This window comes from Lycium barbarum, chromosome 3 (assembly GCF_019175385.1).
Source record: "Lycium barbarum isolate Lr01 chromosome 3, ASM1917538v2, whole genome shotgun sequence".
NCBI classification, from domain to species: Eukaryota; Viridiplantae; Streptophyta; class Magnoliopsida; order Solanales; family Solanaceae; genus Lycium; species Lycium barbarum.
In genome coordinates, this window is record NC_083339.1 from 24,643,367 (window position 1) to 24,657,882 (window position 14,516).

Below are 14,516 nucleotides of genomic sequence, written 5' to 3' on the forward strand. Positions count from 1 at the left end.
AAGGATATTCTGGGACGGGCTCACTTCCTGACACATCTCCATTCCTCGCTACTGTGTGTTCACTGCCGGTGGAAATGTTCCTATTGGTAGGGTCAAAGGCGTCGCACCAGGAGCCGCAACTCTAGCAGCAGGATTGGATTCAAGCGAAGCGATAACCTACCTCATTTGCTCTATTTTCGTCCTCATTGCGTGATTTTATTCCCTTAAGATCTGCATCGCCTCCACGAGAGTTTCGTCGGTGAGCGTTTCTTTCTCTGTGGCTAGATGTACCTGCCCATCTCTTGATGTTACCCCGTTTATATTCTGGGACAACGGATCTGTTGCAGGATCACGGAGAGGAGGCCATCCGGGCCGAGCTGATTGTTGCCCGAAACGTTTTCAACATTCGTGTTGTCATTAACTCCTGACATACCTGAAATTGATGCTAAGGCAAAAAAATGGAGTTTACAAAGAGTTAGTAAAAAATAGTGGTCACAGTGATTACCACAACTGTCCTGGCCCGACGGTGGGCGCCAAACTGTTTATCTGGAAATCAGTTCAGTTGAATTTGTGTACGTGGTCAAGGACACGTAGATCAAAGTGACCAAAAAAGTAATGTAATTTGTAATTAAAATCGGTATGGACGAAATATAAGCAAAGTAAAAAGTTAAGAATAGCTTGAGCCTTGATGTAGCTTTGAACTGACGGCTCCGGACAAGCTACCAATTTGGTCGGTGTTGGATATGAATTAAAATAGCAAAGAAACTTAAGAACAATGCAAGTGTGAAATGTATGTCGTGTATATCTCTTGGATTTCGTGTCCTTTACAATGGAATGATAAGTCCTATTTATACTTGGGACGAGGAGTACACATTCCACGAATTGTGCCCCTGCTAATAATGTGTATTAATGCCACAATAATGATAGACAACAAAGAGGGCAATAAATCCTATTAATGCCCCGTGGAAGGTGGAAGGTCTTCTTGTAACGGTTGACCGTTGTCTACCAATCGGTGTTATCTCATTTCTACGAGTAACCAGGCCCTTCAGTGCCCTCTGTGTCATTAAACCTCTACGGAGGCTTTAGACGCTGATTTGTACTTGAATCATATGTACTGACATTTGCCATCATGACATTCGTCCAGCTGTATTCCACGAATTTAGCCCAATACAAAACTGTTGCAGATCTCCGGCATCTGTTGCTAGAGAAGATGTCAAGTCGTCCAACTACTCTAGTAAATAATCAAGAAATGTGTAAAGGAAAGTAACAAAGGCTTAATAAATAGGCAGCCTCTTAAATTAGCTAGTATATTCCATTTAGGCACTCGAATCAAGTTCCAATTGGACACCTCAAGTCCTAATAAAGTGTTTCAATTAGACATTTTCGGTTCAAATATTATTATTTTATGTTTTTTCATTCGTCTATTAGGTGTTTAAGTGAACCACCTAAAATATGTTATCTCTTTTAATTATAAACATTCGTCTTAATAAGCCATAAAACCCAAACTTTTTCTACTTGAGGTTAATGCTTATAATTAAAAAAGATACTATTTTACGTGGTTAACTAACCTACCCAATAGACGAATGAAAACTCACGCATTTCTTTTTTTTAAATTTAAACTGAAAATGTCTAGTTGAAACACTTTATTAATAATGAGGCTTTCAATTAAAATATGACTTAGTTCTAGTGTCTAAATGATTATAGTATTAAAGTAGAAGGACTTTTCTATAATTTCTCAAATAATAATAATTTAAAAAAAAACAAAAAGAGCATTCACATTACAAAAGAACGTTAACGTACACACCACTGATTGCATTCCCAGTCCCCCATTTTTCTTCTTTATGCATATTCCATCTCCGGCAGCTCAGCTCAGCTCAAATCACTCCATTTCTTTCCACTGCAATTTCACTCCTCATACTTCTATTGTTTTATACTTCCAATTAACAATGCTAAACCATAGCTAAAACAAAAATAGTATTAATTAGGGTTTTGAAAGCAATGGGGAACTGTAGCAGATCTCCAGCAGCTGCTAATATGGTGGGTAACAATCACAAATAATCAAGAAATATTTAAAGAAAAATAAATTAAGCAGGGAATTAGGTGTTAGGGGTCGTTTTGGTAGCTTATTTGGAGGTGAGTTATGTAAATATAAAATCCTGCATAAATAATAATATCACTTTTGATACCTGATTATGAAGTAAGTTATTCATGTATAAAATTAATACGGTAATTGATTTGCAATTTAAAAACCCGCATAACTAATACATATATAAGTTATAATGGTAGATGTATATTATTTTACGTAGAATCGAAGGTAGAATAACTAATAATACATGAATAACTAAATCTTGCATGACTAATGCAACGTAAAATGATATTGCCTCCGTCCCAATTTACATGACACCCTTTCCTTTTGTTCAGTTAAAAAAAATGACATCTTTCCATATTTAGCAATAATTTAACTCTAAAATTTTCGTTTTATTCTTAATAAACTGATTTCTAATCTTAAAATTTTCTTTGACTTGTTTTAAACCGTAAATTCAAAAGTCTTTATTTATTTTTAAATCATAAATTTAAAAGTCTTTATTTCTTTATTAAGCGTCGTGACCAATCAACTACGCTCTATAAATTGGGATGTAGGAAATACATAAATTCTCTCTCAAGTAGAGAAGGGCTTTGCTATAATTTCCAAATATTTTTAAAAACCCGAAAAAAGCTTTTCACATTACAAAAGCATCTTAACGTTATCATTGCACTCCCAGTCCCTCATTTTTCTTCTTTATTCCATCTCCGGCAAGCTCAGCTCAGCACAGCTGAGTTCACTCCATTTCTTTCCACTGCAATTTCACTCCTCAAACTTCTATTATTTCACACTTCCGAAATCACAATGCTAAACCATAGCTAAAACAAAAAAAAGTGTGCAAGTATTAGGGTTTTAAGCAATGGGTAACTGTTGCAGATCTCCAGCATCTGTTGCTAGAGAAGATGTAAAGTCTTCCAACAACGATAATCATCATCACATCCGTAAAAAAGACAAGTTTACCCCTAAGCAGCAAAAACAGATTCTCACAGTGTTAACTGATGTTCAAAAGGAGAATATTGAGGAGAGGTATTTGATAGATAGAGAGTTAGGTAGGGGTGAATTCGGGATAACATATCTATGTATAGATCGTAGTAATAGAGAATTATTGGCTTGTAAGTCGATATCGAAAAGGAAGTTAAGAACAGCTGTTGATGTGGAAGATGTAAGGAGAGAAGTTGCTATTATGAAGCATTTGCCACAAAATTCAAGTATTGTCAGTTTTAGGTAATTATGCTCTTGACACATATTATTATTAGAATGATGTAAAGTAGGCGTTTCGCCATAGATTCCAAGTATTTTTTTCACTTTATTTGGAATTTTTGAAGTTGGAGTTGTGTTGGGTTATACTTTTTGCAATTATGAAGCATTTGCCATAACTTTCAAGTATTGTGAGTTTTAGGTAATGATGCTCTTGACATTAGTAGAAGGATGTAATTAAAGTTTAAGGAGTTTAAGTAGGCGTTTGGCCCTAGAGTTTGAAGGTGAAACTTGCAAATTTGAGTTTTTGAAGTTGTGATTTTTGGAACTTGAAGTTGTGTTTGGACATTCATTTTACATGGGAAAAATTTGAAGTTTTGTGAGTGGAAGTGAAATTTCTCCCAAAAATTGGTCTGAGCCAGTTTTTGGAACTTCAAAATATTTTGAAGATAAATTTTCAAAATCTGATTAAATTTCATGGCCAAAAAGATGTTTGAAGATAAAGTTTAAACATATGATCCAAATCTATGGCCAAATGCTAGCTAAGTAGGTGTTTGGCCATAGATTCCAAATATTTTTTTAGTATATTTGGAATTTATGGAGTTGGAGTTGTGTTTGGTTATACTTTTTTGCAAAAAAAAAATCTTTGGAATAATATTCATGCTTGAATGTACTTAAATACAACTTCAAAAGTGAAAAGAGAGTTCGGAAATAGGTTATGAGTAGGTGTTTGGACATAAGAATTGTGAAATTTGAGAAAAAGTGGTATTTGTTTTCAAGTTGAAAATGGTGTTTGGAAATCGGAGTTGTGTTTGGACATGAATACAAATTGGAGGTGTTTTCTCAATTTTGGTGAGTGATTTGGAGTAAAAATTTTGAAAACATCTTTTTCGAGTTTTTTGAATTCTTGAAAATTGTAACAATTCTATGTCCAAACAGTTTTTCGGAATAAAATTCGGAAAAAAGTGAAAACTCTCCTTGGCCAAACGGGCGCTAAGTTATTTTCCAAATTTGAAATACTACTTTAAGTTAGATTTTGGATTTTCATGGCCAGACACTAATTTTTAAGTATTGTGAGTTTTAGGGAAGCGTGTGAGGATGAAAATGCAGTTCATTTGGTGATGGAATTGTGTGAAGGCGGTGAGCTGTTCGATAGGATTGTTGCGAGGGGGCATTATACTGAAAGAGCTGCTGTTGCTGTTACACGGACGATTATGGAGGTTGTGCAGCTTTGTCATAAGCATGGAGTGATTCATAGAGATTTGAAGCCTGAGAACTTTTTGTTCGCTAATAAGAAGGAAAATTCACCTCTCAAAGCAATTGATTTTGGCTTGTCAATCTTCTTCAAGCCAGGTAAAAAGGAAAACTTTAATTGGTTTATGGTAAAGTAAGCAAATGCATATAGTTATTTATCTTACAACTTGCTGATAAGCTTGAAAGAAGTTATATTCAGTTGATGCTGGAGCAAAACTACCATCATCCTCCTTTTTGTACTCTTAACTCTGTTTGTACAACTTACCTGCGGAGTGTAGAACAAACAAAGATTGCTGATAAGCTTGAAAGAAGTTATATTCAGTTGATGCTGGAGCAAAACTAGCATCATCTCCTTCTTTTTGTACTCTAACTCTGTTTGTACAACTTATTTGATAAGCTAGATCTATTAGTAAAACTTACCAGCGGAAAAAAGATGGTAGATTCAGTTTGTCTCGTTGAGCGCACTGGTTATATAGAGGAGCAAGGTAGTTTTGATATAGGATTAAGCAAAAGGATAAAAAATTTACCAAACAAAGAAGGGACTGATCTATGCCTCTCCATTGTTTATTCTTATGAAATAATATTGTTTCTTCCAACAGCCCTCTGAGGCTCTTTAGCCTTGAAATTGATTGTATCATGTTGGAATATTGCACTTCACTGTGTATTATCATTCCTGTCTTTGAGTTTGAGTCTCAGTGAGATGAGATGTTCTCTCATTTAGTTCAGTTGATAATTCTTTTTTTAATTGCAAAAGCTAAAAGGGTCACAATTTATTAATTTCAGTGCTAATATCATGGCCAAGTTGCGAGTTAAACTTGTGACAAGGGCTTGACTTAACACCTACATGAGGGAATTGCATTTGAGCTGAATTTACAAACTGTTGATGAGTTGTTTCATGATCAATTGATTGGTGGAACGGCCTTGTAGAGGACTTTATTCTAGCAAACATTTCTATCAATTTTCCTAAAACAATGCCCGCTCAATTTTTATGTGAATTCCATCTATTCTGGTACTTGCAGTGTAAGAACTAACTTACTGCCTAACTGCATTTGTTCGGATTAGATAAACTTCAAGTTTATCCCCTTAAGTAGAATGAAGCTGAAGTGGTATTAGCTAGGAATTTTGGTGCCAAGATACAGACAATTTGGATATCTAGGCGTAGTGTTGCAGATAGATGAAAAGGTGATGTAACACATGAATTTCAGAATAGGATGACTTAAATGGAGGTAGGATATGGGAAATTGTGCGATAGGAATATATATGTAATGAAAAGTTAAAGGTAAGTTCTATAGTACAATTTTCAGTCCAATAATCTTACACAGGAGTGGAAGTTGAGCCTCTTGGCTTAACATGCTTGCTAGATGAATGTTAAAAACACGGATCAAGAAGGATGTGTGGTCATATAAGATTAGACAAGATTAGAAAATGATTAAATCTGACAAAATGTGTAGGCCTGCACACACGGAGGATAAATGACGTCCCTTTAGGGACATCCAATGAAATTGAAACATATAGGATTAAAAAAGAAAAGATCACCTGAGACCTGTGATCATTCTGTCGTACTTACGGTCTGTCATTTGGAAGTCAATGTAGGATGATGGACACCTAAAGAGGTAGAAAGTGACTACTCCAGTGTTGGTCACTTTTAGTGTTATTCGTGCACTCCAGATTACTACAGTGTAGTTGTGGTAGGAATTAATTCTTCTTTCTTTGATTATGAAAGTCTTACTTGTTTATTTCCATGCATATTTAATAAATATTTCCTTCCTTTTCGTTTAATATTTGGGAAATAATAGATCAGCTTACCAGCTAAATAAAGGATCAAGTTTTCAGCATTTCTCTGCCCTACAAAAGTAGACAGTTCTTCCTTTGTAAAGGACATCCTTATTATTACTTAAATAAATCTTCAGCCTTTGGGTTTCGTTTGAATAGTTTAGTAATGTTTGACTTGACAAACCTCTGTAGGGGTTCTTAGTCGCATAATAATGCTAACTCAGATGCTTACTTAAAAAGGAAAAGAGTGAAACTAATTTTGATAGCTAATGAATATCTAGCAGATGGCTGCTCCTCTGTAAAAGCTAATGGTGCACAAAGCATCCCGCGTTAGTAGTGGGAAGGGCAGCACCGCAAGGGGTGTGATGTAGACAGCCTACCCTAGTGCAAGCATTAGTGGCTGCTTCCATGGCTCTAACTCGTGACCTATATGCTTGTTCCTCTGTACTTCTCTTTATAGGGAGGTAGGAACAAGAAATAGCTTAGATAACTATATAGCAAATGCAGATCCAATCAGCAAGGCCCATGGTCTTGGACCCTTAACCTTGTGGTACAAATAACTCTTCCCATTCCTTATTGTTTGGTACTTTGGGCTGGTCTTTTTGCACTATTACTGGCCTATCCAATCTATATTGTTGCGTATCTTAACTTTATATATCGCTCATTTTTAATCACTCAAATATGTATTTTAGGTGAGAAGTTCTCCGAAATAGTTGGAAGTCCCTATTACATGGCTCCTGAGGTGCTCAAACGAAACTATGGACCAGAAATAGATATATGGAGTGCAGGAGTCATTCTATATATTCTGTTATGTGGGGTTCCTCCCTTTTGGGCCGGTACACTCTCTTCCTGCAGTTTTGATTCTTCCTCTCTTTCCCGTATCCTTCATATTAGTAGCATTCTCAGATGCCACTCTGTAATTTTATTGAAGTGAATCTGTTTGTACAGAATCTGAACAAGGTGTTGCCCAAGCGATTTTACGTGGGGCAATAGATTTCAAGCGGGAACCCTGGCCAAGTATTTCAGAAGGTGCTAAAAATCTTGTCAGGCAAATGTTAGAGCCAGATCCAAAGCTTCGACTAACTGCAAAGCAAGTACTTGGTATGTTATGTTTCACAAATGCTTATTAATTCTTATTGGGAAAAGCCTTGTGTTTATCAAAGATATATAGAGCTACTGGGTAGCCTAGTTAGGCACGAATCAGCACTCCGATATGCCTTGCCCGTGCTGTATTTTATATACTCCAGCCGTTCCAATTTATCAGACATAGTTGAAATTGTTACGGAGTTTAAGAAATAAATGAGGGCTTTTGAAATTTAAGGTCGAAATAGCATTTATGTAGCTATAAAACTTTGCCACCGAAACTTGTGGCCTTAAACATGCCATAACATTTATGTGGTTATAAAAGCTTCTCAGTCTGGGTAAAATGGAAAGGGTAATTTTAATTGTTCCCAAATTCAGAATTGTGTCGTTCTTTTTAGAACAAATTTTAAAAAGAAAGTAAGTATAAACTGGAACAGGAGGAGCGTTAGTTAGACAAGGCTGAATAGATGACTGACTAGAAGGGTCTGACTAGAAGGGATTCGACTATGGAAAATTGGTCGGTTTCAGACTTTCAGTATGTGAGGCATAAGATGACAACTAGTAACAAAAAATCCAGCAACGCCATCAACAGGCTAATGATCAACCAGTTGAGGTAATCGTAACACTTCCATTCAGTGATTATTCTCTAAAATTGTAGCTAAAACTAAATAAAGCATAAGGTCACACCTAATAACAAAATCCAACGACGTCACCAACAGGCTAATGATCAACCGGTTGAGATAATAGCACACTTCGTCTATTCAGTAATTTCACTCTCTAAACTAATGAGCATCATTCAGACGCTAAAGAGGCGTTGTTTACCTTCTCTATGTCTTGGGCATACATAATCATCTGCAACTTGTCTCTTACATAGCGTTATCTTTAGGGGAGAAACCTAGGCATTAGTCTAAACTTTGAAGAGATTTGCAAGCTCCATAAAGTGGTCAAAACTTCTTCATAATGCCTGAGCTTGAAGTAAATTTAGTGCCCTTTAGCCTCTCTACAGTCATACCCCAATTCTAAGCTGATCTAACTGTGAATTAACCTTTGAAGAGACTTGCAAGCTCCATAAAGTGGTCAAAACTTCTTCATAACACCTGAGCTTAAAGTAAATTTAGTGCCATTTAGCCTCTCCTTACAGTCATATCCCAATTCTAAGCTGATCTAACTGTGAATTGCCATTGTTTGTGGGAAGTCATGTGATTGGATCTCTGGTCATGTTGGACAGAGTGGTATGTGGGCTGATAGCCATCAAGGCATTAAACATCTGAATAAGCTCAAACTTCCACTTACCATTATGGGAATTTATTAAATCGCACATCCTAGCATTCCTGAACGTAGAGCTGCAATGCTTAAAGGAGATTTGCTGTGGAAGTCATGGGTCCTCTCAAACAATGGTTGGACAAAATAAAGGAAGTGGTACACTAAACCACATGCAACCTGTGAAATTTGGGATGACGAAGGATTAAGACAAGCAAAAAGCATGGGAATGGCCATGTAGATCCATTAGAACAAGAAAAATATGATCTTTGATGGATTAGTTGACAAAAGAAGATACAATGAAAAAAGGCGGCAATTCATATTTCCTTAGCAAGACCTACTAAGGCCTTCCGTGTATAAATATTTAATTTGGATGCTTGGTGATTTCTTTGGTTTTTATCAATCGCCTGTTATTACAACAGAAAACCTAATCTTATGCCTCCTGTTTTTTATGAATTATACAAGTTTTCTCGTCTTGTAGAGCACCCTTGGATTCAAAATGCTAAGAAGGCTCCAAATGTTCCCCTTGGAGATGTTGTTAAGTCAAGACTTAAGCAGTTTTCGTTGATGAATAGGTTTAAGAGGAAAGCTCTGAGGGTGTGTTCATTTATCTGATGCTCTTTTTATCTTTAGGTAGCTTTTGCACTTCTTGGACCATTAAATCATGCTTGTCCAAATGCAGGTGATTGCTGATTTCTTGTCTAATGAAGAAGTTGGAGACCTAAAAGAAATGTTTAACAAGATAGACACTGACAATGATGGCATTGTTTCAGTCGAAGAACTTAAAGCAGGACTTCAAAAGAACTCCCAGCTGGCAGAATCTGAAGTACAGATGCTTATTGAAGCTGTGAGTCCACCTGCTTATTTCTTGATGTAAAACTTGTCCTGAATTTCCCACTTTTTCCCGAGGTTGACATATAGATGCTGCTCAGTATCTGTTGATATCATGCGAAAGCGTGCTTTTGGTATTGATGGAGATAGCATCTGTATCGTTGTCATCTAACATGAAATGTTTAAACTTCATAAATAAGTTTAGTTTCCATTTGCCGCTAGGATATTTTCTAGGATATCCAAAAAAAAAAAAAACGAAGGAAAGGATGGAACTAGGGAGGGTAGGGACAAGGGAGAGGTAAGTTCTGAGAGATTTATGCTTTAAATTCTTCATTTGTACCTTTTTCTTTTGATGAAGTAAGTGGTATTAATAAATGGCATCAAGAATATGCAAGAATTACAGGATGCGGCATTTGAGCTTACAAAAAATCTCTGGTTGACTATACAAACTGTCTAAGCCAGAACTAGTGAGTTAATAAAGTCCTGAAGATCTTCTGCCCTAACAGCAGGATACAAATTGGACCAACTAAACAGATTGGCATTACACCTTGCCTTCAAAATACCTAAAGAAGCTTGACTCCCCATCAAAACACCTCCTATTCCTCTCCAACCAGATACACCAAACAATACAAGCAGGAGTCATAATCCAGTTCTTCTTGATGATTTTGTCAACTCTCCATAGGCTCCAGCTCTCATAAGCATCCTTAACTGAGAGGGGTATGGTCCAATTGAGACCAAAGAGATAAAAAAACATGTTCCATTAAGGCCACCTCACAATGAAGAAGAAGGTGTCTGGTGGTTTCAACTTCTCTTTTGCACATATAGCATCTGTTTGCTAGCTGGAATTTCCTTTTCTTCAGATTGTCTTGGGTAAGGCATGCCTCATATAGAGCTGTCCAAGTAAGACTAGTCTTCTGTTCTATGTTTGTGAAATAACCTCTTTAAAATAACAACTTTTGCTAGCATAATCGATGAGTTTTCTTGTCTTCTCTTGATCTGGTTATATCTAATTGGAAAATAAAGATCCTCCATGTTTGTATACTTATGCTTTGTTTAATTTGTCGTCTTCCAGCAAGTTCTTTGCATTTTGCACTTCTAATGTGTACACCATTTTTTATTTGTACCTTATCAAAGGAAAAAAGGGAAAATCTATTAGTTTCTTTGCAAAACCATATAAGAGTTCATTTTGTAAAGAATTAATTAGGAATTGCATTCTTAAACGTTATAGGGGAAAGCTGCCAATGGTCTTGCCCCACAAAAGTCTTCATTGTACTCCACTGATAACACAAAGCTCTCTCTGTTTGCTATGCTAGTTTTAATCAAGTTCTCTTCACCAATTCTTCAGTAATTTTTTAAACTCCTGCAGCTCCAGATCTTACTGAAAGCTAAAATCCTTTACTAGCCCTGTGCTGCTGTACTCCTGGACGTAGTTGCATAACTCTAATTAAAGAAGACATATAACAAATTTGAGTTTTAGATGTGCAGAGGTTGAAAATAGCTTCTTTTCTCAAGCTATAAAGCAGAGCTTTGTCTAATTGAAATCAACCCCATCACATGAAGTCATGCTTCTGCATCAATGTAGGAACATGCATGCGTTTATATTGAAGTTACAGATTTTTTATTCTAGTCGATGATGAATTGATACGTTCCCCTTTGCAAGTTAATAGTAAAAAGGAAATATAAATAGGGAAACCACCAGCGATCGGAACTATTTGGAGATGAACGTGACGTCAATTATAACTAATCAAGTGTTTTTTTATGTGATATTATTCTATTATGCATGTTTTGCTGAACTTAAAAAACACAGCACATCATGCTAAGCCTATAAGCCTAATTTACCTTTCAAAAAAGAACACTTTATGATTTTCCAAAGAGATAAATAGACTTAGGTGGCAAATTATTAAGATAAAAGGATAGGGTACACATAAAAAATATTGTGCCTACTTAAGGGTTCAAAATGCAAATAACTCTTTTGCAGTCACTGTATGTGGCTCTCTTTAATATCTGCTAGTTAGTTGATGTCGCTGGTTAGGATAAGCATGCAGTCCTGTTGTTATATTTGTTCTTTTATGTAGTTCATTGCAGGTTTTGTAATTGTAACATCATCAATGGTCAAGTTTCTTATATATATTCCACTGAATGTTAAAGTTAGAAAGCCGTGAACATGGGATTACTTTTTTTCCTACAGATTGATACTAATGGCAAAGGGACCCTGGATTATGGGGAATTTATAGCCGTTTCACTCCATCTTCAAAGGATGGCTCATGATGAACATCTGCACAAAGCTTTCTCCTACTTTGATAAGGATGGAAATGGTTACATTGAGCCGGATGAGCTTCGGGATGCCTTGATGGAGGATGGAGCGGATGACTGCACCAATGTGGCGAATGACATTTTCCAGGAGGTTGATACGGACAAGGTGAACGTGCAGCTGACGAAAAACGCCTCTGCTACTGACGTATATTCAGCTTGGAATGGTATTTCCCTTATCTTCTCTCTTTCTCTGAATGCAGGATGGGCGTATCAGCTTTGAAGAATTTGCAGCCATGATGAAAACTGGAACAGACTGGAGAAAGGCTTCGCGACATTATTCAAGAGGGAGATTCAATAGTCTAAGTGTGAAGCTAATGAAGGATGGTTCACTTAACTTGGGGAATGAGTAAGGTTTACATTATTGTTTCATTTATCAAATTCAAGCTTTGTATCAATGTGTCTTTGATCTCTTGCCATTGTTTTATGGGGTTACCATGAGATTGTTGGCTTGCCAGTATTCGAAAGTGGCGACTTCATCTGGGTAACCTGTATAACCATTTGAAACACAGAATGTATCCTATCCTCTTACTGTTAGTTTTTTCCTGTTCCGGAAAAAAAAAAAGGTACAATGCAGCATAATTTTTGTACAAAAAGTTTTCTCGTTTCATTGTTGTCTGTGCCTATTTTTAGGATTGACATGGAGCTAACATACATGGAAGTATGCTAGTTCAAATGGCCTTTCTTTTACCCTGTTTCTCCAATCCTCATTTTCACAGTGATTTGTATGTACTATTGCCGTTTAAGGCAGGTGAAAAGGAACACTAGTTCTATTGGCTCTAAACCTGCATTCTTCTTAGTAACCGTTCATGTAAAAGAACGCTCGTCTTGATATTTCTCGCAGAAAACTTGTGCCTTTTCTTCTTGTCTTAATTTGCATATGGTCTCTGATACATTGGAACTTGAATGTGGCTAATTGGATGAACATAATAAGATCTGAAAGTGGTTATGTAGTTTGAATTTTGAGTACAATAATTCGGATTCTACGTAATGGTGATTGGTAAGAATCGTCGGTGTGCTGTCATGCAGATATTTGAGTGATGAATAACGAGGTGGTCATTGGATAGACCTACGACTTAATAAATGATCAAAGATTGAAAAGAATGAAGTTAAAAAGTATTATAGTAACCCATGTCTTCCTAGAGATCGAAAATTTTGAACATCTTAAAAAATAATTTTTTTGCAGTTAATTTGTATCGCTAGTTCTTTCGTTTTTTTGTTTTTTTATTGGTTGAAGTCTAAAAGAACATTTAAGTTGTAGAATTACTGTATTTGGAATATAACTAGTTCTTTTTCTATTAATTTCTCCCTTTTTATGATTCAAAGTTCATTATTAGAAAATAGAGAAAGGACTTTGCTAAATCTTTTGTTTGGTTAACCATTGTGGTCGTTCAACTAAGGACCATATTTCCTGATGTTGTCAGCTCTGATCTAATGATTTTATGATCTTCGTAGTACTTCATTAGTTCAAGCCTAATGGCTTTTACTCTTTACAAATTATCAACAAAAAAAAAAAAAAGAAAAAAAAAAGGTGAATATGGTGGTATTTGTATAACCATCTAATATTCGGGACGTGGCCAGATTAATTCAGTTTTGCGTCGCATAAGTCGCATTAGAGGGAGAAATACTTCATTTTTTTGCGCGAATTGTCCTTTTGGGGTGGTCTTTAATTTTTGTCTCTCAATTGGTAGTCTTTAATATTTGCCCTTCGCTTAACACCCAGAGGTCATGGGTTTGAACTCAGGTTTTGTCAAAAAAAAAAAAAAAAATATTCGCAAACCATAAGTTGGAATTCACAGCGCAGAAGTTGGGAATTCGCAAGGCATGAGTTGGACCCAACTTCTGCCTTAAGGCAATTTTTTATTCAAAATTAGCTCTTAAATTAGGCCTTAAGGCAGAGATTTGTAAAATTTCAATTTTTTTTTTTTTTTTTTTTGCCTTAAGGCAGAGTTTGAAATTCAATTTATGCCTTAGGTCAGCAAAAGTTGGACCCTAACTTATGCCATGTGAATTCTGAGTGAGGGTTCGAACTTGAAATTAAGATACTTGTAGTGAAGGACAAAAATTAAAGATCACTGATTTGAGGGACAAAATTAAAGACCACCGAGGGACAAAAATTAAAGACCACCCCCGAAGGACAATCCTGCAAATTGCCCGAAATACTTTCTATCATGAGTTTATTAATTCACAGGACTGGAACATAACATTTAGCGATTAAAATCCAAGATCTTCGTAATATTCATTAGTTCTGACCTAACACTGTCAACAAAAAGAAGTGACTTTGGTGGTACTTTATATTCACAGGATTAACTTCCCAATCTTCGTGGTACTTTTATGTTGCGAAGTAGCATTACCGATGATTATGTACACTTAATCCGCAAAGAGTTTAAGTTACAGTTGGTATATCAGTAAAGGTTAAATACACACTTAATTACCGAAACCTCTTTAAATTTTTGCAGAATATGAAACTCTTCGACGGAAGTGCTGCACGAAAGTTTAAAATAAATTTATCACAGTTTCTTATTTATTTATTTATTTACTTTTTTTGCCGAAAAAAACTAATAATATTTTGATAAAAACAGGCCGTCAAAATTTTGTTGGACAGTGTTATCAATGGGGAATCTCATTTTTAATTTATTTTATTACATGGGGGTAGGGGAAGGGGATTACGAGGTGGGGATCAAATCTTTACCAATAAGATGAAAGTTCATGTGACTAACCAACTGAGCTTTTAAGATCCCTTAAA

The 14,516-nt window shown here is 35.9% G+C and overlaps 1 protein-coding gene across 1 annotated transcript; it reads left to right on the forward strand.

The window, feature by feature from the left end:
• Positions 1 to 2,641: 2,641 nt before the first annotated feature.
• LOC132630800 (calcium-dependent protein kinase 13-like) lies at positions 2,642 to 12,370 on the forward strand. Its single transcript, XM_060346401.1, has 8 exons — positions 2,642 to 3,286; positions 4,344 to 4,612; positions 6,979 to 7,122; positions 7,235 to 7,387; positions 9,111 to 9,226; positions 9,312 to 9,476; positions 11,649 to 11,879; positions 11,974 to 12,370. Exons 1-8 carry the CDS (start codon positions 2,922 to 2,924, stop codon positions 12,121 to 12,123), a joined length of 1,593 nt encoding a protein of 530 aa, XP_060202384.1. The 5' UTR covers positions 2,642 to 2,921; the 3' UTR covers positions 12,124 to 12,370.
• The last annotated feature ends 2,146 nt before the right edge of the window (positions 12,371 to 14,516 follow it).